Genomic DNA, 27,634 nt, shown 5'->3' with positions numbered 1-27,634 from the left:
AGGAGGAAGACGTGGCTCATCCCTACAGGCTGTGTTGTACATTATCAATTATGTCCTTCTTTGTGTGCAACGGTCGGTGCAGGAGGGCTCCAGCTCTGCTCGCATTCTGACAGCTCTATGTAAATGGCTGGCTGGGGGCAATGACTTCAGAGAGAAGGTCACCCTTCGTCCCCTGGTGCACATAAATGACTCTTTTATTCATTTTCAGGTTTACAAGAGTAGATGAGGGAAGGAGGGGGTTAAGGTGGGGTGGAGGTGCGGAGAGGGGAGTTGGAGAGGAGCAAACTGGCGACGAAGACTGACATCTCCAAAAATTACCTGCGGACAGCAGCTGCCAATTAGAGGCGCGCTACACAGTTCCCCCCTCGACAGGCAGACCACGCTGCGCAGCCTCCATGTTGGATCACCGCACGCCGAGCCCTTCCACAGTTTCACTTTAATAATTCACACAAGGCAGGGCGGAGTAGTGAGGCGGGAGGAGGGGAGACAGCGTGTTTCTCACTTCATATGCGAAAAGACTGAGCATGTGTGACTGCATAATGGGTCAGATGTGAGTATGTGTGCTGACAGAGGTTTGCCATTTACAGCATGAGTCATCCCGATGTGATTTCAGTGTTCAAGACTAAACATCTTTTCATCTCTAATCCTAAGTTGGTTGCATTCATCTCAGTTTGCTACAAGTCTAAAAAGATAATAAGAAGCTTGTGTGACAGATATCAGAAGTGCCAGGCCAAACAGACGGGGGGCCGCTTCACATGATGTAGTGTTTGAAACCAACGCCTCCCTCTCTTCGGCTCCCTCAGCAGCAGAAATCAAACCAAATCAATAAAAGTCATCTCTTCAGATGAACCTGAGCCATCACAGGGAAGCAAAACTACTTTTACTGGGCCCAGGGGAAAACAACCCCACCCCACCCCACCCCCACTCCTCTCTCTTTCAATCTCTCCTCAATCCCTCCATCTCTTTGTTGAGTGTCACACTCTGAGTTGTGATGCACAGGGAAAAAAGGACCAGATGTTTTCAGAATGGAGAATTAACCTTGAAATGGTGGCAATTTGGGTCAGAAGTTTTAGACTGAAGAAAGAGAGGTTTAGGATGGCAGAGAGGGTTAAAGAAAGGAAAAGAGGTGGTAGAAGAGAGTGTTTTTCTACTCTGCTGATAAGGCGCAATATCATGGACAAAAAAGTATGAGCAGCTCAAGGACATCCTTTTGAGTTTCTTTTTTTGATTGTGTTTCAATACAAAAAAAAATCCTGTGAAGTGAACTCAGCAGCGGGAAAACGCTGAGCTGTGCCATGCTGAGCTTTACTAAACTGAACTAAGCTGAGCGGGGCAGAGGCAGAGGATGGGCAGGGCCAAGCGGGAGATTTGATGTGCTGTTTGATTCATGTTTTTCTGTCCAGCGTGGCCATCAACCACCCTCCCCCCAACACACACACACACACACACACACACACACACACACAGCCTGCCTCTTTCTCCATCCTCCCCTCCCTCTGCTTCCACCCTTTTTTAACTTTCCCCGCTGAGTTAGGGATTGGGGAAATGCCCAGGAAGCAGAATCAGGTTGGAAGGCGGGTGTGGTGAAGAGGGATGGTGAGGGGTTGGGGGGAGGGGCCGCAGGGGTCTTGTCACTCACCATGATTGGTCGACGGCTCTGCAGTCTCTGGGAGGCCTGGCAGCGGCTGCTGGTCCTCTCGCCTCGTGTCCACCGCTGGTTCACCAGCTCGCCCCGAAACTCATTTTCTAGAAAGAGAACAAACAGGGAGGTGGGACCAAAGGGGAAGGGAAGAGCGAGGAGGAGGGGGGATGTAAGATTTTGGGAGGAAAAAGAAGGGGGGGGGGGGGGGGGGGTGGAAGAGTTGTCATATGAAATCAACAGCATCAGCACCAATGGATGGGGCAGCAGTTTGGATAAAGAAAGGAGGGGGAGGGTGGGGGTGCTACTTTGAGGGAAGGTCGGGGCACTCGAGCATGCTGCAGACACTCCTTTATTAACTAAAGGAACAGTGTGTATGCTTTATGTACACACACGCACACACACACACACACACACACACACACACACACACACAGAGGCATGGTTAAGTGCCCCAGCTGGGGTCCCTGTCAGTCTGCTATTAGAATCAATCAAATTTGCGCATTTTTATCGAGCTTTTCAGGGTGCATATATAAGCGAATGGGGGATGGGCGTTGCGAGAGGAGAGGGGGTGAAGAATGGTCAGTAAATAATGAATCATACATAAATCAAGCCTCTTTTTTCTCCCCCTCTCTCCCCTTTTTTTCATCAAGGTAATAGCTCTTCACTTCATCTTCCTGATCGGCCAGGAGAAACACACTAAATCTAAATCCCTTTCCCATTCTTCCTTCTCTCAGAGAAGAGATGCGGATGTTGGAGGGTGTTAAACGCAAAACAAGAGACTTTTCCTAACAGTCGAGGTGGTCGTTCCCCCCCCCCCCCGAAGTTCAGGGAGAGTGCAGAGTATTTTTCTATGAATGCCCAAGGCTGAACTTTTCAACTAGCGTAGCTGTAAGACACTTCAGCTGCAAGACTCCAAAACAAGCGGATGTCGCTCCCTCGCTCCGCTCTCTTTTTATGCACCGCTGAGCTGGTACAGTGAAATGTGATTCTTTTTCTGATGTATGTATGTATGTATGTATGTATGTATGTATCTATCTATCTATCTATCTATCTATATATATATATATACATATATACAATATCCATACCCTTTAGCTTTCACCTTTATATGGATTGCGCATCTTTGCAGCAGGCAGCAGAATGCTGTGAAAGAGTGCCCTTGAGTTTATAGTGACTCCTTTTCTGTATGTGCCAACTACTGTATGTGTCTGTCCTTAACATCTCGGAGGAAATTACACTCAAACAGACCAAGGTTTGGGTCAGCGCACTCTGAATCCACTCTATTGAAAATGTAAATTAAAGCTACAATATTGTGGGAGAGTAATCATTCACAAATCACGGTTTATGCAGTGAAAATTCAAGGCAAAATATTCTAATTAGAATTTTAAAACTGAATGAGAGTTTCAAAGTTAAAATGATTGCTGTGATATAGCTCTTTCAAATCACATGCAGGGGTCTTGAGAGGCAGCAAAACATAAACCTCTATACGTGAACTTGGGTCTCCCTAATCCCTGGCCTTTGTAGAGTGCAAAAAGAGGAACTGCCCATCTGATTTTCTCCTATCTATTATCCCTTCCTTTTCATCTGTCTTGTTGTTGCTTTCACAGATACAGTGGCAGTTATTTCTCTGCACATACTGTCCTGTACGTGAACCCATGGTGTGTGCAAAGTGCACACTAAAAGCAACAGTCGGTGAGACAACAAAAGGAAAAGGCTGCATGTCCGTATCTAAGGGGACCCAACGGAGACCAACCCCCCCCCCACCACCACTACCCCACAGCCTCCATCAAACTCCCCGCTACCCCCCCCAAGCCCATCCCTACTTTGCCCATTACGTGCAAACCTCGGCAAAGCCCAGGCAGCACTCTTTGTAAAATGCTTGTTTATCAACTTTCACTCCGCCCTCAGGAAAAAAGTGATTACAACAGCAATACTGTTTGTCTGCATCTCTATCTCCGTCTCTCTGTCTCAGCTCGCTCTGTCTCAACGCACACAAAAACTCCCTTTTTTTTCCTCTCGTTTTTTCCCCTCTCTTTTAAAGTGAAGTGAAGTGAGCATCCGTCCTGTATTGTTAGTTTAGAGCCAAGGAGCTGAGAGCCCTTCCTAAATGCCAAATATATAACAGGGCTGTATTAGGACACATTGCCTCAGGCCATGTGTCAGCATCCCCTGCTCACTTTGCTCAGTCCTGAGCCACTGTTCCTCCTCTAGACAGATAAAATACATCTGGACATTTTGAACCTGCGTGAGACATCTGATCGCTGAGGTTTATAAAAGCTGATAATTAATCACAGAAAAGGTGACTATAGAAGACCTTTCTATACCTTCACCTGTTGTTTCAAGTGAAGACTTGAACATCTGGATCCTTCGCAGATGAAAAAACATAAAAACTAATTTGAGCCTCGCCTGCTCAGGATATGTACTCTCTTATTCTTTGATCAGACTCTGCTCATTCCCACCTAAAAGGCTCGCAGCTCGTTATTTTGCAGAGAAAATTGGAGAGCACGAGACAATTATCCATTCACCAGGGAGGTTTGGTTAATCAGAAGTGTGTGTGTGTGTGTGTGTGTGTGTGTGGGGGGGGGGGGGCAGAGGGAGATAGATGAAAAAAAATCAATTGATTAAAATATCGCATTTTACTGCCAGGATTTTGTGTATTTTATCAAACCTAGCATTTCTGCAAAGCAAAGTTTAGAAAATTAAAAATCTCAATAAATCTATGTGTAGTCTATAAACTGATATTAAAAAACCCTTTACCAGAAAACAAAGTTTAGGCTTGAGTAATACCATTATAGGCAGGCAGCTTACTGTACTGGGACAATAGAGCAAAGAGGCCTAAATCCATAGTTAGATTAAATACCAGGGTGAACTGTCTGTAACAGTATTAGTGTACATACAGGGCCAGGGCCAGCTGTACACCCCTGGTCCTGTTAAGCAGGATTTAGAGACAACTTAGTGTGATTACAGTGAGCCGGGCAGAGGAGACAGAGAAATCAAAAGTTGTTGAGCGGGACCGTCTTATACTACTAGCTGTTTTCTTTGTGTCAAAAAAAATAACTGAGTAACCAGATTATCTGGCAGATGTGAAAACAGTTTTTTTTTGTGATGTGTAAATAACCAGAAAAATACAATTCAGATAAGTCATTCTGTCAAAACCCTTGTTTGAATGGTCAGGTCCCAGCCTGGAGGTGAAATAAACAGAGCAGAGTTAACTACAAAAGGCCAGGATTTTGTCAGAAACAGGGTGTCTGTGAGGCGTTCAGTTAGGGGATGAGCGTTTAGGGGCAGGGGTGTGGAGGGGAAGGGGGCGCCATGGTAACCAGCCTTTGGAGGCACTCCCCTGAGGGCCACCCTGACCTCAGCATCTGAGAAACAACACAAACGTACCACTGCGGCTTGTAAAATATAACGCTAACTGTAGGGATCTGTGCACCTGAAAGTCCTCCTCTTCGTCTAAGGCAGCAGTTTGTGATGTTCTAAACAGTTTTTGCATGTCATGCTTTTCTCTCTTCCCATCTGAGAATTTATGCACATTTGGCTTACTTTTTTAATTAATTTACTTTTTTAATTTATTTATTTCTCTTTTAACGCAGGGCATGAAATTCATTATTTCCAGGCTTTCATTTTAAATGCCTCGTCTCCATTGAAAGCCTGGCCAACCCTGACCTTTGCTTGTATTGCTTAGATTTCTGATAGGCTTTGAATGACGAGGGTGCAATTTGGCCCCAGCTGCTCCTCCAACATGTTTATTGCGCTCCCTCCTCCGGCACCTGCTGTCCTCACCATGGGCTATTCAAGCCTTCATAAATAGAGAGGTTTCCTCCTATCATGGTAACTACAAAAAGCAACTTCATATCAGGGCCTGCGCTACATGCAGCTCCATACTCTGCTGTTATAGCCTCCACTGACAGCATAAGGCTCCAATAACCTAATTCTGTAATCCCCTGAAACTAGGCTACATTTCACAGGAAAAGTAAACAGAAGAAAAACAATAGGTGTTTTATCATTTCTGCCTGTGATGCATTCAATCTTGAGCTCAGTGTTCATTCTACATTAATCCTGACAATAGACTTGCAGCTTTGCTCTGAGGAAAGGCTCCTCCTGTGCTTTTTCACCAGCTTCATGAACTAGTTAACCTTTAAGCTTTAATCACAACTACAACTGCAAACTAAAAAAACTCAATGCTGAAGCTCCACAGCCTCACAGAGGTTGGTTCTTCATGTTTCAAAAGCAAGTAAAGTCAGTGAAACAGCATCATATATTTTACCTTGGGCTGGGCAATACAATGATACGATATTAATATTGTGATGTGAGACTAGATATCATCTCAGATTTTGGATATCTTAATATCTTAAGTGTCTTCTGGTTGTAAAGGCTGCATTACAATTAAGTGCTATCATTTTCTGAACTTACCAGCCTGCTCTAGCTGCTCACTTTGTCATTATATCCACATAACTTTTGATTATTTACCAAAAATCTCATTTTGTAAATATCTTGTGAAAGTACCAACAGTTAACACTACAATATAGTAGCAATTTTGATATCAAGGTATATCATATCATATCATATCGCCCAGGCCTAATTCGACCATTAACAAAAGCCCAGAAACACATTTAATTATCACTTCAAAAGACATTTTCCTTAAAAAGACAAAGTTACATGATTTGATATAGTTTCTACAGATGGGAGCTTTTCATATAGTAACACAGGGAAGTAAAGTAAGATGAGATGGTTTTGCTTTAACATCCTCTCTGCTCCAAGCCCTGAAAGATTTTCCAACATCTAAACTAACAGCTGAAGTTTCTCATCAGAGCGGCGCTGCACGGCGATCAAGCGACGCTGAGCAGTCTTACCGGCTGCTACAACAGAGGATGGAGAGCAACTTAAAGAGCGGGTGACATAACACTCTGTGTATCATCATCCCTCATCTCTTTCCTCCATCTTAGGACGCAGGTGCTTTGACAGACCGTGAGGCGCACACACAGCACATTACGTGGCCATCTAAGCAAAGCAAGAAGAGGGGGGTTGGGGGTGGGGGTAGTAATGAAAAAACACAACGCACAGGCTCACATTCTGCACCGCAGCACAGTCTCGGGGGCGAATCCGACTTGGAAAAATCCGGCGAAATGTGCAGCTCGAGCCCGCCTTCCCCCGCCGCCCGGTGTTTTATTTCTAACGCGCTTCTGAGGACTTTTTTTTTTATCTGCGCACCACTAAAGGCGGCTGACATTTGAAGAGAGCATCTCTGTTTTTTTGCTGCAGAGGATCAAATGGCAAACCCCTCCCTCCTTCTCTCTCTCTCTCTCTCTCTCTCTCTCTCTCTCTCTTTCTCAAACACACACTCACTCCATCCTTCCACCCATCCATCTGTCCGTGCATCAACACACAGAAACACACACACACACACACACACACACACACACACACACACACACACACACACACACACACACACACACACACGCGGGAGTCCTGCTCAACGCCCACTATAATATCGTAATAACACAATTTGGTGCTGAACTCAAGATAGATGTCACACTTTACTGTAACAACCCAGAAACAGAATAATGTGCGGTGTAATGTAGTGTAGTCAGCGGTGTGACGAGTACAGTAAACGGGCTAATTTATTCCTGGAGATATAGAAGGTGAAACTAGAGGACAGAGTGGAGAATACACTTCAGGTATGACTCAGTTCGCCGAGAGAGCATTCAGAGGAAAATAATATAATCCACGTTTAAACAGAGAGTTTTTCTCTCAACCTCACACACTGATGAACTATCCAACAGAGCCAGAGTGACAGAGAAGTGGGTAAACACGCAGCACTGAGCTTCGCCAAAGCGCCATAGTTGGTTTATTCCCACTTATTATGAGGCATCAATGTAACATTTGATGGCAAAAAAACAGCATCTTCTCTATTTCTAACGGCACTATATCATCAACGATGCGTTTTGATAAATAAATAAATCGAATCAACAAATATACACTTTAAAGAAAAATAAATCATCCGTTGGGAGATCGCAGCTGTGAGTAAGTTTTAAACCACATTCGAGGAATGATAAAAAATGAAAATGTGAAAACAACACCAATGCGCTACAAAAGCACGCTGCCGGTGCTGTTATAAAACACAACAAGGATGAGGAGGAATATCAAAGTTGTGCAAAATAAGGCTTCAGATATTAAGATTTGTAATTATATATCTAGCTTGTGATCAAAACATAAAGATGATTTCTGATTACCTTATTTAACAATATTTCCTTTGGGGTTTGGCGCTGCGTCCTTGCTCTGTTTTGAGAGTTGTAGGTCGCTGTCAAGTAGTTTGCTTTAAAAAAAAGATATCCCGAGTAAAGGTGTCAAAAAACGATCATCTATCCCGTTACAAATGTCCAGATGTGATAAATATTAAGAGCGAGCGAAGGGTTTTTTTCCTTCCCCGGGCGGCCTCTCCTACACAGCGCACCGGCGCACGGCTCCGGATCAAGGCGTTAAGATGTTACTTGTTTGTAAGCAAAAACATGGCTTCATTTGCCTTTGTCAGCGAGAAAAAACGTAATATTGACTTACCTTTCCCTCATGAGCCATTGTACCCCCCTCCATCCCCTCTCCACACCCCCCCCCATCTCCTCCCTCCGCCCTTTGCCATGACATCACGGAAGCTGTAGTAAAACCTCCAGCATCAGATGGGCAGGGCTTGAGGTCCCCCTTACTACACACTAACTCAATGGGCATATGTATACACACACACACTCCCTCGTTTCTCTGACTTTCTCCCTCCCTCCCTCCCTCCCTTCCTCTCTCTTTCCCAAACGCATACATCCTCTGAACCACTAAGACTGACAACTTCAAACTAGAATTTGACATCGTATCTGCATGCATTGCACACATGCTTTTCCAAATCTGAAAATAAGTTCTTCATGCTGCTTCACTTCCTAAATATTTCTAACACTACGAACAGTCTGCACAGAGAGCATCTCTGCGCCTCTGAGCTCTACGGGACGCAGCCAACACAATTACGCACTAAAATGAGCTCATGTTTTATACATTTCGCCCGTTCTTCAAGTTCTTGATGTTTCACAAATGCATTATGGAGGTTATAGCTCCTGTAATTCGTCACCCCCCACACATGCTGGAAAATGGTACCGTCCAATAATTCATTCAAGGGATATTTTTTTTTTCTGGGACAGAGAATTGATGTAGTAGTTGTATGCGGAGTTAGTATATGTGCGCTGCACTGACAGCATCTGATAATTCCTCCGGGTTTTAATGACATATAGGCAGAAGGCAAGTCTCCAAGGAAGATAAACTAAAAACATATTCAGGCTCTGGGGAGGTGAGGGAATGGATATCAATTTGGATTATCACGGAAAAAAATAATATGCTCCAGAGAAATTGTTTTGACGCGTGCCGGAGTTTTAAGAAGAGTGATCACTGTCAGTTACAGATTTGTTGATAGTTTTTTTAGGCTCATTGAGTAATGCCAACTGCCAGTGCGGCTGCGAACAACAAACAGTCAGTCTTAATAGTGCAACTTGGAGTCACTCCCAAATGTTGCTCACACCGTGCTTTTTGCTTTGCTGTTTTGAAACCATTAGTGGAAATGACAACCATTCATTACAAGCCATTTGAGAATAGTCCCCACAAATGCCATCCTTTATCTGCTGTCTCCACGCCGCGTACGCAGGGAATATTCAAAAAGCCCAACCTTCAGCTTTCAGAAATTCTATTAAATTCTTATCTCTTTGCAGCAGGCTCTTTTTGTGCAATCCCATTGTTATGCATTGGAGCTGAAATCAATCACCGGCCGTGCACGCCGCATCAGTATGATTTCAGACTGTGGGCGCGGGGAGAGAGGATTCACTCAACAACAGCATCAACAATCGAATAAACAAAAGAGAGAAAATATGAAAAATCCCGGGCCCTGATCCAGCAGAGGGGACCGTGTGGAAAGTTGGGCCTGCAGGTCGGTGCGGGGTGTGAGCTGAGAGCCCCACAGAGGGACACGGAGGCCTGAGTGGAACATATTTCTGAAGATTATAGAGAAGATAGGAAGTAATTGTTTGGACACAAAACCGTAATATTCAGTAAAATTGCTGTTATTTTTCCTGTGGTGAGATTTCAGGACTACGGACAGCTCCAAAGGGCCGTGTGTATGTGTGTGTGTGTATATATATGTGTGTGTGTGTGTGTGTGTGTGTGTGTGTGTGTGTGTGTGTTCAGGACTGTGGACAGCTCCGACCCGCTGGGGCTCTGAGGCCTGCACAATACGTCACACTGCTGAAGTAACAACGGCTTGTCTGAACTTTTTGAAAGTTATTAAGTTTATGTATATATCTATATTCCGCACATATCTGAGTACGTCATCACTTTATTTCATGTCATTCACTTTAAAAGATAGGACATATCATTTTAAATAAACCCACTTTACCCTCATTGTAAGCTTGAATAACTGTTTGTCATGAAACTAAACTGAAATAAACAAAACAACAGGCACTTTTATACACCTGAGTTGTCACAACTAAACTAAATTAGGTTAAAGTGACTTAAATGACTTAAACTGAATGCTTAATAATTTCAAGTCATTTTGACTTTTTAACTTTTTATTTTGAAGGATACAACCCAGACTGTAGTCACCAGCAGCTGGTACATCAGCTGGGATTTTCGTTTCTTCTGCTGTTACAAAGTTTGTGTTGTGAGGCAGTAAACTAAAGCTAAACTGAAGTCAGATCAACCCGGCTCTCTCTTTGTTCTAAGTTTTTATAACTGAGTAAGTGGGTGCCTTTAAACCAAACACAATTACCACCAACTAAACTAAACTAGTTAAAACCAAAGTAAAATAATCTAAACTAAATCTCATTATGAGCTTGGGTGAATATTTGCAACTAAACTTCACTTTTATAAGCAAAACAAAATTCACTTTTATAAGCCTGAGTTGTCACAACTAAACTAAATAAAGTTGAACTGACTTAAACTGAATATTTCCAAATTTCATTTAGCATTTTTACCTTTTATTTTGAAGGAATAAACTAAAAATCCGCAGGAAGCTAGCAGCTGGTACATCAGCTGGGATTTTTTTCCTTTCTTTTGTTGTTACAAAGTGTGTATTGTGAGGTGCAAAACTTAAGTCAAAGCAAACCAACTCTGCTCCCCTGACTCTTTGTTTTAAGTTTTAATAACTATGTGGGTGCTATTAAACTAAAACAGTTACTACCAACTTGACTTAACTTAACAAAGTAAAACCAAACTAAAATAATCTAAACTAAACATTATTATAAGCTTGACTAAATATTTATAACTAAACTCAGCTGAAAGAAACAGGAAAACGTCTGTAAGCCAGTTTCACTAAGTTAACTAAATAAAACGTAACTGAAACAAATTATCAGAATATATGTTTTATTTCTGTTTTGAAGGATAAGTCTCAAACGCAGAAGCCTGTCCAAACTTTTCCCTCTGTTGTTTCAAAGTGTGTCTGCAGATGCAGATGGCACAGAGGCCTCCAGCACTTTAAATGCTCACGTCATTGCGGACTATAACAGTTGTATGGTGGCTATATTGTGCGGGGCCTGGCCGTGCAGGCAGTCAGTATAAATATTACATGGGGCAGCAGCTGACTGAGCGCTGAGGTTGGGACCGGGGGAGGCCCCTATAGTCCCTCGACAGATGGAACAAGCCGACAGACTAACACAACAAAAAAGTTTTTAATAAGCCCGCAGCTTGGCATTGTCCCCACGGTACCGGGGCCACACGGTCCCCTAGGGGACCAACTGTCCTTTGTCTGGCCAGTTTTTACCACGGGGGTCGAAGTTTAGTTGTAGTTAGAAGCTGGGGAGAAGTTCACAAGTTTATTTCGATATGTTTGTGTTTGATGAAGTGAGCCTGCAGCTTGAGTCCATCACGATGAAGTTTTAAAGTTACAGCTGGTTTGTTGAGACAAAGCCTCTTTTAGTCCTTCACAACTGCGACTACAATGACTTTTAATGTTTTCATTTTTCTTTTTTTTTTCTTTTTTTTTTTTTAAATATTTACAACATGCTATAGATCCAAATTACACGAATGTAATTAGCCTATATTTATTAGAGGCAGGGTAAGACGGATACGCGCTCAGTCAGACTGTATTTAAGTTTAAACAGTGACGCAGATGCCGAAACACAAAGCTCATTCTGTAAGTTGCTGCTGTAAAGTCAAAGACAAGTTAGCGATACGAACCTAGAAAAGTGCGACACAGCTTCATGTCTGCGGTCCTCCTCTCTGTCTCTCTTCAGTCCCGCAGTGACCGCCAAGAGCTGCTGGCAACTTTACTTCTGCCGGACAAAGTTACTCAAACTTTAGTTCAACTTCCCCGGCCGGCCGAGGAGGGGAGGGGTGAGGAGGGCTGCTGGGCGGGACGAGCAACTGACTGACACTGCAAAGAGCCAATAGGAAGCGGCCGTTGCCTCCTGCTGCCGGGAGCTGGAGCCAATCCCAGCCTCCCAGTGTCAGCTTTCAACAACAATAGCCCGAGCAGCAACAAAGAGCATCTGCTGCGCCCAGCAACTTCTCACACTAAGCTCCCCAAGCAATCTCATTTAAACTATACAAACAACCTACTCTGTCCAGCTATTTCATACGTGAACTATTTTTTGATCTGGTCTATTTATACTAAACTGAGCATGATAAAATCTACTACAGCAAACTCCATAGGCCTATAATGCATGATACTACACAAATACCACAGAACAACAAGAGGTGCAGAGAGGAAAACAAAACAAAACCTTTAAAATAAACCAACATAGAGTATTATAATGACACAGAGCTGAGCAGTTATACCTCTTCTTCAGTATTTTTCGTTATTGGGTGTTTTATTCTTCCAGTCTTACCTAACCTACCCATGTCCCGACACTATTATATACAAGTTAAAATTTCTGCTTATGTTAACAACATTTCCTCATATGACTGAATGGTGTCAACACTGTAGCTTTCGAGCACCCTCCTTAATCACCGCTGACCAAATACACCAGATGTACAGCTAATTTAGGTAAGTTAGAGGAACATTTTCACTCTAACTCCAGGCCTATTCAGAGTGTCTGTGTCTGGGACAGACAGACAGTTCCTCCCTCCCAATAGCAGATGGTCTGCCAGATAATGAGCTCTCCCATTGCTTGCTCCCATTACCCCCATCCCCATCTCTCCAAGATGTAATGGGGGGTAAAGCAACCTCGACACATTCAACTGCTTTTCCTCTACATTTTATTTTATTTTCACGTGCATTAATGATATGATTGTTTTTCTACTGTCTGTTCAAAAGAGTTGCATATTACCACACAAAGGCACATTCATAATTTGTATATTTAAAAATGTGTGGTGTTAAACTAAAACCAACTCAGCTTAAATCAATTCAACCCCCTGCTGTTTAGGATAAGATTATAACAGATTAATTGTGCGCTATTGAACTAAACTAAATTACCATAAACTAAACTAACTGAAACCAAAGTATACAAATCTAAACTACAATCACCTAACCCTCACCAAAATGCTAAACATGTTACTGAACTAAACTAAAAGAAACAAAACAACATTCACTTTACCCACTTCTGTAAAACCAAACTAAACTAAGTTGACCCACTGACATATTACACACTGTTAACTAAAAGCACCTTAACTTCAGAGATCCTTTATCATAAGTCTTTAGACTGGATAAATCTGTGCAACTAGCTCAAACTAAACCTCCTCACAAGCTTGAACAACTGAGTTATTAAACTAAACTGAACTGAATTGAACTACACTAAACGCAACTTCCCTATCCTTTATGATAAGCTTGGATAAATGAATAATCATGTGCTAATAAAGTAAAGTAAATAAATAAATCTATAGTAAAAGAAACAAAACTAAGTTAAATAAAACAAAATTCACTTAACCCATGTAATCAAGCCTGAACTGTCACACTTTAACTAACCTAAACTGAATTAAAGTAACCTCATATTATGAGCTGTTGCTAAACACAACTCAACTCAACTTCCGTGACCCTTTAATGAAAGGTGGAATAATTGTGTCTAACTAAACTCACTTTATTTCTCATTAAAAGACTGAATGATAGTTTTTACTGAGCTAAGCAAAAAAAAAAAAAAAAAAAACGAAAAAAGACAAACAAACAAAAAATGAAAAAACAAGACAAATTACTTTTATAAGCCCAAATTTTCATAACTTGCTAACTGAACTAAACTAAATTGAACTGAAAAAAAAAAAAATCACTGACCCAAAATTGCAGGTCCAAATTGTTTTCACTGAAATTAACTAAACTGAAAGACATCTAAATTAAATTCACTTAACCCACTTAATAAAGCCTGAACTGTCAGAACTAAACTAAATTCACTTTATTCAACCTGAGTTGTCTCGATACAACGTCCTTGATCCTTTAATATAAGCTCCAATAGCTGAATAACTGTGCACAAATAAACTAATCTAAATTAAATACAATTAAACCAGACTGAACTCAGTTATCATAAGCCCAAATAATTGTCACTAAATCTGACTAAACTAAACTAAATGGAAAGGAACAGAAAATTCACTTATTAAAGCCTGAATTGTTACGACTGAACTAACCTAAATTAAATCAAGCTGAATTAAACTAAACCGGACTAAAAATAAAAAAATAAAAACCTGACCCACTGTTCTAAGAATAAATTGTAACTTCCATACTAAAATAAACAAAAGTAAAGTACATTAAAGTAAAGTAAAGTAAACAAACCAAACCAAACTAAACTTAACTAAGCTAAACTAAACTAAACTAAACTAAATTGAGCTGAATTAAACTAAACCAAACCAAACCAATAAAACTGATGAATCATCATAAGTTTAAATTGTTGCTTGTAAACTAAACTAAACTAAACCAGCAGACTTGTATGCATCTAATTACACTAAACTGAATCAGTGTGTGCTACTAAACCAAGTTTAACTAAATCCAGATGACACATTTTTTAATTTGAAACACAGTATTCCAACTATTTAAACCTGACAGTTTTACACATTTACTCTTATCAACTAGTGAATATGCTGACCTTATCTAAACAATAAGCTGTGACTGTGGTACTCTTAAAAATCGGAATATGTTTCTACAGATCCCTTCACGCCCTATCTCCACTCTCGTCTCTGCTTCCATGGCACAAAAAAAGTGAAAGAGAAACACATATATAATAATTTCCCTGCTTATTAAATTGGCTTTCGATGTGCATGGACAAAAAAGGTGTCGCTGTTAAGTAGGACTGCTGGGTCTCCACTAATGCCACAGCAAGTTTTTTATCTGAGGGTGCCAGACAGCCTCTTGTATTCTTCCTGAGCACGGTGCTCTCATTAGCCTATTAACTTCTCTATTCACCCCCACCCTTCTGTTCCCCTACTCAGATAGGACCAAACACCCACACACATATACATACTGAACGTTCACAGGCATACGCAAAGCACACAGAAATGAATGTGCGCGCGCACGCACACGCACACGCACACACACACACACACACACCCAACCCCCCTCTCCTCTTATTCTTTGCTGTGTATAACAAGCAGCTGAACTCTGACATAGCCTCCAGCTGTCCTGGAGACAGTGGTGACAATAAAGTTTAAACAAATACACACACATACACACACTGAAGAGCAGGAAACAGGACCTTGTTGAGAAAATGACCCGCGTGAGCTAATTAATGGAAATTTCACTCCGTCTTCATCATCATCATTATTCAAAAGTCCTCTTAAATGTTCACTCCTACGCTTTCATTATCATTATTCAGCATCTCAAATAGTAACAACTTTCGACTGAGCTGGTGGAGAGACAAAAGGGTCACCGCTTCGCTGGAAGGGAAAAGTTTTTCCCTTTAATAAATGTGCAGATTTGTGTTTGAAGTAACCAAAAAAGTGGAGGTTGTGTATAATTTGGGGAGACACTCTTGATCTGGGGATGTGTGCGGTGTAAAACAGAAGAACTTTTCTCCTTTTTTTGTAACTTCGCTTGGTATTACACAAACACTCACACATCCAGGGCTCATGCACAGATGGGCATTTGACATCAGAGTCCTGCTCCCGGTCTCATGATAACAATCAGGTTCATAACACGATGGCTTTATTGGCCTCCCTCCCTCTCCCTCTCCCTCTCCCTCTCCCTCACTCTCACTTTCACACCCCCAACCTCTCTTTCTTTCTCTCTAACATCCATGCAGCATGATCATACCCATATCTGTCAACTCCCATTAGACACAGCTACGCACTACACTTACAAGTATTTAGGGAAGGTATTTTTTAAACACTTATCTCTGTAGTTCATTTAAACATCCATCCAACCATGTTTGTTAAAGAAAAGGTTCATATTCTTTCAAGTCCGTCTTAAAATAATACTCACATACCAGCCCAGTCGCCAGAAAAAAAATGTTGGCATTGCACGATTCTGCAAACGACAAATATGTTTGTATCATGGCAACGTTTCTAAAATGATGGTTAGGTGGAGGAGATGATGGACAGCATGTCACCTAAAGCCTAGTTCACATTACACGATTTTCACCACGATTTTGACGTCACAGAGGATCTTGAGAGACATCTTGAGTCGGAGGTGAGTCAGCAGATAGTCTGCCATGACAAGTCCTCATGTGTGAACAAGCCTACGAGCAAGTCCCCCCCTCGTCTGCGACTGGGACTGGATATCTGGCATGCTAGGAAACTGGAGATGTCTGACACGACTGACAAAGAGCATCAGCCAATGAGAGGTGGGATACGGCCCACATCAGCATGCAGGAGGATGAGAGAAATGTGAGGAGGACAAGCAGCAGGGTTGCCAGGTCTGCTTATTAGCTGCGACTTTGGGCTTGTTTTTTGTAAAGTTGCTTACAAATATTGGCAGTCGTGAGTTGCGGTTTTTTGGGCTTGTTTCTAAAGTGGAGTTGCTTATTTGGGCTTGCTCTCTAAACGTCGCCTTTCTCTACATATATATATCTGTCGCTTCTTTTGGGCTTGTTTCCATAGCCCTGGTTGCTTGTTTCTCTCCCAAGATCTAGCAACACTGACAAGTCAGCAAGCAACAACAATGGTGGCGTCTACAGGATCATGGGGAACGCGTTGTGTTTGGACTCAGGCCCTGGAGGCAGATCTGATTCAATACTGGGAAGAATATCCATGCCTTTATGATGTGTCATCTCCAAGTTAAAAAACGTAGTTTGGTGACGTCATTGTGTTATCTGGGGCTCTGTCGGCGAGAGCTCGGTGGAGAAATCTTGTGGTGTGCACACACAGGTCATAACGCAGTTGGCAAGTCTCCCGATGACAGAAACACACGTTGCCAGGTATGAACACTGAAAAGATTACAATAGTTTCCACGACACATTTTGTGGGGTGAAAATCGTGTAATGTGAACTAGCCTTAAGCAAGACGCCATCAAGCTGCAGACCACTATTCAAGACCAACAAACAACAAAACTGGTTGTTTTTGCCTCCAAACCAGGTATTTTGAGCAAAGCCCATGTGGGGGGTTCGAACCACAGTGTGTGGGCGCCCTTCTGTGCAGAGTTTGCATATATTCCCTGTGTCAGTGTGGGTTTTCTCTGCATACTCAGGCTTCCTCCCACAGTCAAGTGTGAATAGGTAGGTTGTCTGTCTCTATATGTTAGCCCTATGATAACTCTGGTGACCTGTCCAGGGTGTACTCCACCTCTCGCCCAATATCAGCTTAGAGGGGCTCCAGCCCCCCACAGCCCCTAACAGGATAAGCATTTAAGGAAAATGATTAATGAATATTTGACAGATCGATAAAGCAACAAATCATTTCAGCTCTACTTACAAAGTTAGATTTTTTTAATACAAAATCCCCTATTTCTGTTTCCTCTAACTATTTCTGATTATTTTCCTTGCTGTAGTGGAGGGATAGCAACACAAAGAAGAATAAGAATGTATCTTTGGATGATGCCCACCTAATCTGGCAAGGTTAGACTAGTGAGGCCTCATAATAGCTCCGGGTAAACTTTGGAATGTATTTTTGCACTGAACTAGGACTTTTCCCCCATTACTTTCATTGGAAGTGCATCAGGAAGGACTTCCTTAATGGCCAGTATGAATCAGGCCCCCAGGAAGTGCGCCAGACTTTGGGGACAATTTGACATTGTGGCCAAACTATGTCACTGCAACTTTGGGGGCCATCACATTAGACCACTGGGCTCAAAAAACTTTTTTCCCATGGACTTAAATCGTGACAGAGACATTTATAAATGAGTGGATAATTTGTTGAAGTTTCACAACCCCTGTGAAATAACTTGTTTCACTACTGGGGTTTGATCCATTTGGTCCAATAACAGTATAGAAGAGCTGCATGGGTAAATCAATCCCCATTCCAGTTAGTGAAGGACTAAACCATAAGTAGCTGGCTTGGCCAGCAAAGTTGCTGGTGCTCTCGCTTTATGGGCCCAATGATGACATAGTTTCTCTAGATGGCATTGCTCTGGCCTCTAGCACTACCGTAAGAAATCTCAGAGTAATATTTGATCAAGATTTGTCTTTTAATTCTCATTTAAAACAAACCTCACGGACTGCATTTTTTCATCTGCGTAATATTGCGAAAATTAGGCCTATCCTGACCCGAAAAGATGCAGAAAAATTGGTCCACGCTTTTGTTACCTCAAGGCTGGATTACTGTAACTCTCTATTATCAGGTAGCTCTAGTAAGTCCTTAAAAACTCTCCAGCTAATTCAGAATGCAGCAGCACGTGTACTAACAGGAACTAAGAAACGAGATCATATTTCTCCTGTTTTAGCTTCTCTGCACTGGCTCCCTGTAAAATCCAGAATTGAATTTAAAATCCTACTGTTAACTTATAAAGCTCTAAATGGTCAAGCTCCGTCATATCTTAGAGAGCTCATAGTGCCTTATTATCCCACCAGAACACTGCGCTCCGAGAACGCAGGGTTACTCGTGGTCCCTAAAGTCTCCAAAAGTAGATCAGGAGCCAGAGCCTTCAGCTATCAGGCTCCTCTCCTGTGGAATCATCTTCCTGTTGCGGTCCGGGAGGCAGACACCGTCTCCACATTTAAGACTAGACTTAAGACTTTCCTCTTTGATAAAGCTTATAGTTAGGGCTGGCTCAGGCTTGCCCTGTACCAGCCCCTAGTTAGGCTGACTTAGGCCTAGTCTGCCGGAGGACCCCTCTATAATACACCGGGCCCCTTCTCTCTCTCTCTCTCTCTCTCTCTCTCTGTCTCGTATTCTATTACTGCATCTTGCTAACTCGGCCATTCTGGACGTCACTAACTCGGCCTCTTCTCCGGAGCCTTTGTGCTCCACTGTCTCTCAGATTAACTCATATCACAGCGGTGCCTGGACAGCGTGACGTGTGTGGTTGTGCTGCTGCTGTGGTCCTGCCAGATGCCTCCTGCTGCTGCTGCCATCATTAGTCATTAGTCATACTTCTACTGTTATTATAAACATATGACTATTGTCACACATGTATACTGCCAGATATTAATACATACTTTCAACATATTGTACCGCAGTAGCCAGAACTATAACTATAATATTATTACTTTCAATAATGTTGTTGTAAGCTACTGTCATTACCTGCATCTCTCTCTCTCTCTCTCTCTCTCTCTCTGTCTCATTGTGTCATGTGGATTACTGTTAATTTGTTATGCTGATCTGTTCTGTACGACATCTATTGCACGTCTGTCCGTCCTTGAAGAGGGATCCCTCCTCAGTTGCTCTTCCTGAGGTTTCTACCGTTTTTTTTCCCCGTTAAAGGGGTTTTTTTGGGGAGTTTTTCCTTATCTGCTGTGAGGGTCATAAGGACAGAGGGATGTTGTATGCTGTAAAGCCCTGTGAGGCAAATTGTGATTTGTGATATTGGGCTTTATAAATAAAATTGATTGATTGATTGAATTGATGTGGATGATCCAGGTAATTTTAGTCAAGCTCTTTTGGCTTCACTGGCGCCACTGAGCAACTTTCATAGGATTCAATGGAGCCTCACCTCCGACACTGTATCCAGTTTTCTTCACACGTCCATGGCATGAACAGGAGGCAGGCTGCAGCAAGCAAAATTGTTTCACATAGCCTGTTTGGGCACTTGAACTTACCCTTAAACATGATCAACTTTGGTGGTGTATAAAAATATACGGCTGCCTTTTAACATGACACAGACCGCCTCTGGCTCTTCATTACTCACTTATTGCACTTCTCCTTGCTCTCTCTTTTGTGGGAGTTATGAATTTTTAACAGGCGTACACACACACACACACACACACACACACGCACAAACTCTCTAAGTGAAAGGATAAGGCCAAGAGACAGACAAAGTTTGGTCTGGATGCCACTTTGGATGACCGTCATCTCTAGAGACCCCCAGCCTCCCTCTACCCAACCCCGATCCACAGCTTGGGTCTCCCTAAGGGGAGGCAGGGGGGTTAACACGTGGAATGGGGTCAGCTCTGCCAAAAGGCATCACATCGCTCCACTCCTCTGTGTCGTCTGCTCCTCTGTCTGTCCACTGTACCTTTCTGTCACTTTGCCTGTCACTTAATCCAGACTTACTGTGGGAGTTTTTTTCCCATGCTGCCTCTAAGTTATCGTCAAGCGTGAATCTCAAAATGTGCACGGTGACGCCTCGAGCTGTGCAGCATCTGAAGGAGCTGTAAATAAGCCCTCCTGTCACACACACCCCTTTTCTACCCCATGTTCCAGACTAGCATCACAGTGCCCCTCCCGTGTCCCACACTCTGTTTCCCTGCTGAGGTCGACTGCCTGCACACACCCCCCTCAAGTCACTGAGTCAAATTCTTGGAGGCTTCCCTTCAGCTGATTTCTTCACTTCCCTTTATCCATCCTAAGTTGCTACACCTTCTCTCCATGCTTGACCCTCCCGTCCCTTCATCATCTCTCCGTTCATGCAGGCAACTGCTATTCCCATCTCCTCTCCCCCTCTCTCTTTTCAGCTCTCCAACTTTATCTTTTCCCGTCTTTAGGCCCTCTTCTCTCTCTCCGTAGGTCTCTCTCCCCTCTCTCCCTCCTGCGCTCACCCGGCAGCAGCAGGCTGGGCAAATATGCACCCTGAGCAGCGGTAAATACAGGCAGCACTTCACATACAAGGCCTGATTACAATGACAAAGGCTGCCACACTTTAGGGAGGAGCTTGGAGCAATTTGGAGGCTGCGGGGGCCATTGAGCGAGTGGCATACTTAATGGGCTTTGTGTGCCAGAAGAAAAGGTTCTGAGCTTCTGGGCCCAGCTGTCACTATGGAAAATATCAGACTGACACAGCACCCGACGCTCTTTGGCTTGCTCTCTTTTCTTCTTTCACCCTCCCCCCCTACCCCACCATCCCTCCCTCCCTCTTCTCTCCTCTCTCCACTCTTTTTTCTCTAGTTAGCGAGCACAAAAAAGTGAAAGCTGTTGGAAAGAATGAAAAAAAAACTAAATGAGAACTCCCTCTCTTGATCTCTCACTCTCTCTCTCACACACACACACACACACAAGGAAAAAAAAGCAAGCATGCAGCCATGGTCACACACAAACACATACACACACACACACACACACACACATACACACAAATATAATGCACAGTAGGCTGACTCTGCAGCAATTATTCAAACCCTAAACCCAGAGGGATAAATGACATTATTACATTTCACTACTTAATTAAGTGTGTGGATAGTTACTAAGCGTTAGCCATCATGCATGCATAATGCAGTAAGATACAGTCACTTCGCTTCATAAAGCACCCTTTCATTACCAAATGTATGGCAGAAGAAAAACAAATGCGCTCTGTGGAGGAAAATGCATACAGTAAGTGAGATCCATAAATAGAATAAATATACATGAAGTGCAAATATATAATTGTCAGGCCTCACACTGCAAAAATAACTCCAACATTTAGTGGATTTTCAGCAGTGCCAAACGACAGTTTATTTTCTGGAAGTGATTTTTCTCCAATGATAACGGGGCTTGGCTAGAAAACAAAGACTAAAAAGATCCTCTGAAGCAGCTCTTTGGTTACGCTTTCTGAATCCTTGTACGCAAAGAAGCGCTCACACTCCAGATCCAACTGTATTACACCAGCTCTGTGACTTATGGCACTGTAACACCGAGCATAATACACACACCCACGCACATACACAGCGAGCTTGTGCCCGGGCGAGCACGCACTGGAGGCGAACGGGCACAAACACATGCACACAGTCGCACAGCGCTGCATTATTGAAACACAGCACAAAGCCAGAGTTGGATGTTGTTTCACCTAATCTCTTTGATACCACTGTGGTGCTGCTAAGCTCCAGAAAATCAGCTTAGCAGATGTCCTAAAGTGTAGGTGGCTTGTTTCATGAGGCAAGAGAAGAAAACGCTACAAGAAAAAGAAGAAGAAGAAGGAGAAGTAAAAGAGGGAGGGTGGGGGCAGGGCCACAGATTTGGAACGGGCCCCAACGAGTTCAACTCAATCCCCTTTTTACTTCTGTCTGCCAGGCACAGTTGTTCCAGCAAACTAGAAGGAGTCTTTTTTTCCCCCCCTCAATTCAGCCATCACTCCATCCTCTCTTCCTCCTCCGATCTCTTGCTTTGCAGAGAGCTCACATTACTGCGTGTGTTATTTTTTTCCAGGCCAAAGAAGTTGTCGCACTTGTGATAATGATCATAATGAGGATTTTTGTTTTCACAAGGTTGCACAAGCTGTTTTGCCTTCAAGCCCTAACCTGTACTCAGACATCAGCTGATTACACACACACACGCACGCACACACACACACACACACACTGCATGCATTATCAGCACAAGTGAGACATCTGTATGCAAATGTCATTATGTTGGTGGGGGGGAGGCCCGGGGTGGGCCGGGTGTGAGTGATGTTATGGTGGTGAAGGAGGGACTGAAGAAGGTCGGGCTCTAGAGGAGTGTGTGTGTCAAGAGCTGGTGCATATATGTATGGTATCCATAGTAACCCACTAATCCAACTCAAGATGGTTCGCTGATGCTGTCATCTTTTATCTTTTTCTCCAGCCTCATGCGTTGCACTTGTTTTACTCGCTCACATGGCTCATCTCTTGACATTGATAACACAAAGCAGAGACACACAGGCCTGTTTTACAGTAGGCTAATAAAACACCAAATCCTTCAATGAAATACTTCACATTCACGGTGAGATATTTTTTTTTAAAAATGCCAATAATCTCAGGTGTTGCGCAGCGAGCTGCATCTATTGCCTCTCAAGTATCTTCATCCCACTCAGTGAGGGATGCCTGTGTGGCTGTCTCCTCAGTTTTTTCCAAGTAACCGTGTGCTATGTAGCACTTCAGCGTCAAACCATCTTGTTCCTAATGGCAGCACATTGCATGTTCATGCTGACGGCAGTGAGAGAGGCAAAATTGAATAAATGTGATAGAGGGACAAAAAATTGAGTAAATAATCTGACGCTGTCGTGACGCTATAGACATACTGTGGACATACAGTACCAGACAATACAGTACGGCCTTTTTCAGTGTGCAGATGAGACAACATTCATGAAATTATTTATGTGTTATGTGCTTCTAAAGCTTTTCTCTATTCATTTTTTCTGAAAAACAAATGAAAATGACAAATTCAAAATAACAACAGTAATAATGATAATAACAATAATAATAATAATAACTAATATTTTTTGTGTAAGGTATGATGTAAAGCTTAAAAATACATTCTAAAGTACCGCACATGTGCAGTAAAATGAAACTTTCAAAGTTGGAAATCTTTTTTTTAAAAAAAACCAAAAAAAAAACCATCAACCATAAGGGCTGTAACAAAAAGCTGTTCACCACAGTGCAACATTTCCCATTTGTACTGAGAGAAGCTCAGCCCTGTTTGGATAAGAGTTTGAAGACTTGCCATGGAACATGTAAGACAGAATTAAGCCAACGATAACTTCACATGTCACAGTTTTTCAGCCTCATGTCTTGGATTTGTGAGGAGCCACGCTAACTGGAGCAATAACTGAGATTTATGAATGAATGTTAAAAAATGGACAAAAATGACGAGAGGTAAGTTTACGGTTAGGTAAGTATAGTTACTATTGTACAGTAACAGTGAGAAATTTAGTCTCTATGATATCACCTTCAAGCTCCAATTAGAAGAATTAACACAGTAAACATTTGATAGATTAAAGACAAAAGTTTTCTTTATCAAGACCGTGCTATTTGATCAGGTTTGAATGACAACCCCACATCTAGGGCTGCAACTAATGATTATTATCTTTTAATGGTTTTGTCTATAAAATCTCATTTAGTTAGAAAAATGCTCACTGGAAAAAAACAGCAAAACCTTTGCTTAAAAACAACTAAAACACTCCATTATCAAAATAGTGGCAGATTAACTGCTGTTGTGGGTCCCACTCACACCCACAACCAACACCCACCTGTAGGCCAAATCCACACTAATATTTTTTCATATTTAAACAGAGTATTAAGACAAAAACAATCTCTATACACACAAGCATTTTCGCACTGTTTAAGAAAGGATGTCATCCATTGGTTTGTGGACTCCTGTTTTGAAGCCTCAACTTTGGCATCTCATCCGTTGCCATCTTGGGATTTTGGGAGCCAGAAGTAACAATATATGGATGAGAGGCTGGTGCTGTGGAGGAGCGAGGGGTGGATCTGGCTGGGAAGCTGAGGACACTATTGGTAGACAACCTGTCACTCGAAACATCCCACTCTTAATTATGTGTAACAAGGCTGTTAACATGCTTATACCTGCTGTAAAGTTGGCCATTTTAACATGGGGATTTATGGGGATTGCTTCTGGAGCCAGCCTCAAGTGGCGATTAGAGGAACTGCAGTTTATTGGTGCTTGAACTTTTATACTTGTGTGGTGGTGTGTCTGTGCCACTCTGCAGTTACACCTCCAATACAGTAGCCAGCGGCGGTGTTTCTGTGAAGTGATATTAAAGGGATAGCTCGACATTTTGGCAAATTTGCCTATTGCCATAATCCCTATAGTCATATGGGTAGGTACATTACCTTTAATTGTCAGTGCCTGTTGTTCTGAGATCGGTGGGGCAGAGCTGCCTGCTGCTCAGCGCATAAAATGGAGGTGAATGGTACAGGTCCCTCTCTCCCTCAAAACTAATCAAATACACCATCAAATCACTCCAAAACGCTCTTGTGGACAACTTGTAGCTAACACATTCACCACGCTATGAAATAATAATGTAATATTACGAGACAGAGTTGTTTTGAAGCCAAATGCACAACCGGAACTACATACATACTGCATACAGTACTTGCTGGGCGGAGTGATTTTTCATGTGTCTTAATGTTACTTAATTATACAATATTATTTCATAGCATGGTGAATGCGCAAACCATGTGTTTTCCACTAGAGCGTTTTGGAGTGATTTGATGGTGTATTTGATTAGTTTTGAGGGAGAGAGGGACCTGTACCGTTCACCTCCATTTTGTGCGCTGAGCAGCAGGCAGCTTTGACCCACCGATCTCAGAAAAGCAGGCACTGACAATTAAAGGTAATGTACCTACTCATATGACTATAGGGATTACGGCAATAGGCGAATTTGCCAAAATGTCGAACTATCCCTTTAAGTTTAGTTGATTCAAAACACACATTAAACACACATTAAATATGGCTTAATAGAGACAATTTCAAACATAAGTACACAAATCAGCTTCACTATAACTCGAAGGATTCACAGACAAAGCACTTGTCTTTATCTGGACACATTTTCCCCACAAATACAATATGCTAATGTTATTAGCACAAGCCTACGGTATTTTACATTGTACAAATTAGCCTAGCAACAAGCGATCTTTTCCTCTTCTCATATAAAGACAGGGACAACTGCAACATTTAACAAATGTAACAGTACATAATTTGGTTCCACAACAACTCACAAGGTTCACTGACAAAACAACTGTCACACTAAACACGTTTACCAAACAAATACAACATGCTAACGTTATTAGCACAAGCTTATGGCATTTTACAGTGTATAAATTAGCCTAGCAACCAGTGGTGATTTCCTCATATGAAGCCAGGATAAATTCCAAAGTATAAATTACATACAAAATTTAAAATGCTATTTGTGGAGGCTTCATTGTCTTCACACTTTATTGTTTTTTATCTCTGAATTTAAAGTAAATGAAAGCTTTATTTCCAGTGAGGGAAATGGTTTTTAGCTTACAAAAACAGACAGGAGGTCTGCGTCGCTGGGACATGTAGTTACAATTCTGGAGAGGTGCACGTCAGGCTACGCCGTAGCTTCGGCATTGATTGGACGCAGAAGTATAAATTCCGCATTAGCCATGGAGGTTGCAGCTTGTAATTCACATACACTGGGCATGTGTGTGACGGTGTAAACAGGAAGCAGATTTTCTCTGCGGTTAGTTGCTTGGTTACAGAACATACTATGGAGATGGCAAAAAGTAAGAATAGAAATTTCTTTTCTTGGACTGACCACGAGATGGAACTGTTATTTAAAATATTATGAGGCAGTCAAGGTGGCAGATAACAGATTGGGAATTGTTGCAAAGCAAATACGGCAACATATCAGAGCCATACCAGCCTGTAGTGTTTTACATAGGAAGCAATGGCGATGTATAACTAAGGAGTAACTACACAAGAGGGATGAAATCACAAAATGTATGAAGACCTAGCTATAATGTTTTGACTTGGCATGTGACCAATACAACCCAATCAGCAAGCAAACGTGGGTGTTTGCCTCATCATTTTCAAAAGTCTCCATTTCCAGTTGTCCAGACTGAAATGCAACCCCACAATCGAGGACAGAGTCAGCAGCGTTTTCAAAGGTCCCATAGTAGTGTGGACGCTAGGCGTAAACACAGCAATAGTTATACATTTTAAAATGAAAACTTATTAGTGTGGATGTAGCTGTAGTTTCATCTGCTTCACAACAGAGAACAGTGCTGTGAGTGAGTCAAATCATTTCACTGCCCTCATTTAAAGATGTTAAACAGAAGACAAAACTGTGATAATATTTCAGTATCCTTCACAGTGATTTACCTCCTCACTTCTTCAGGTTTCTGATGGCTCTCGGCTTTGATTATCTGGTTGACTGATAAAATAAGATCAGATTTATCGCTAGTCTTCTATGAGGTCAGAAAAAGGCCAGTATATCTACAGGTTAACATTCATCTCTGTCTCTGCGGAGATAGTAAACATGAGCATCCAGCTGGATGCAGCTTTCCATCAGAGTTAAAATGGGCCACAGAAATAAAAGCCAAAACTGCATTTAGGCCCAAAGGGTAAATTGGTGAAACACAGTTCTCTGAAGACCAATTTGGCAGACAAAAGGGCTGCATTTCTACAGAAATACAATCATTCATTCATTCATTTTCTGTAACCGCTTATCCTGTTAGGTCGCAGGGGGGCTGGAGCCTATCCCAGCTGACAGTGGGCGAGAGGCGGTTGCACCCCGGACAGGTTGTCAGACTGTCGCAGGGCTAAATACAATCATGTTTTGCATAAAGTTGAAATATTATTCCATAGGATAAATCTGAAAATAAATTTGTTATATCTTCTTAAGGAAATCAATAAAAATGCCCTCTTTTTCTTCAGAGAGTTGTTTTGTATGAAGGACAAAAATAATGTGTAGAAAATGTTCAGTATTAAAAAAAGGAAGCCTGAATCTTAGCTCAGAGTGCAGATAAACTATTAGCATCTTGTGATCTGGTCAGGGCATGGTGGAGAGTTTTCTGCAGAAAAGAAAAAGCAGAAACGCCTGTTTTAATCTCAGACAGAGCTCCCACTGTTATGGCTGTTTAATGAAAAGTATGGACGATAGTCAAGATCTATGAAAAATGCTTTGCTGATCAGTTTGATGTGTTTCAGGGAGTGACTTGGTGACAGCTGATAGACAGACTGATGGCTATAGATGGAAAAGTAATTATCTTGTTATGCTTGTAATATTAAAAAGAAATCACAGACAGGTGTGCAGAATCTCTTTTTATAACCCCCTGCAGCTGATGAATAATACGCCTGTATACACTGCACACATCTAATACTAGA

The 27,634-nt window shown here is 42.2% G+C and overlaps 1 protein-coding gene across 4 annotated transcripts in view; it reads right to left on the bottom strand.

Annotated features, from left to right (window-relative positions):
* Positions 1 to 27,634, bottom strand: part of myt1b (myelin transcription factor 1b) — a 148,420-nt gene that overhangs the window by 38,137 nt on the left and 82,649 nt on the right. The window contains exons 1-2 of one of the 4 annotated variants that reach the window (XM_049580912.1): positions 8,204 to 8,262; positions 1,640 to 1,746 (exon numbers count right to left, since the gene is read on the bottom strand). In XM_049580912.1, coding sequence (XP_049436869.1) covers positions 1,640 to 1,642 — 3 coding nt within the window. In that variant the 5' untranslated portion in view covers positions 1,643 to 1,746; positions 8,204 to 8,262. The other 3 variants (XM_049580910.1, XM_049580913.1, XM_049580909.1) reach the window with 3 other exon arrangements.

The sequence above is a fragment of the Epinephelus fuscoguttatus genome, linkage group LG7 (genome assembly GCF_011397635.1).
Source record: "Epinephelus fuscoguttatus linkage group LG7, E.fuscoguttatus.final_Chr_v1".
NCBI lineage: Eukaryota > Metazoa > Chordata > Actinopteri > Perciformes > Serranidae > Epinephelus > Epinephelus fuscoguttatus.
This window is presented reverse-complemented; position numbering and strand designations above follow the sequence as displayed.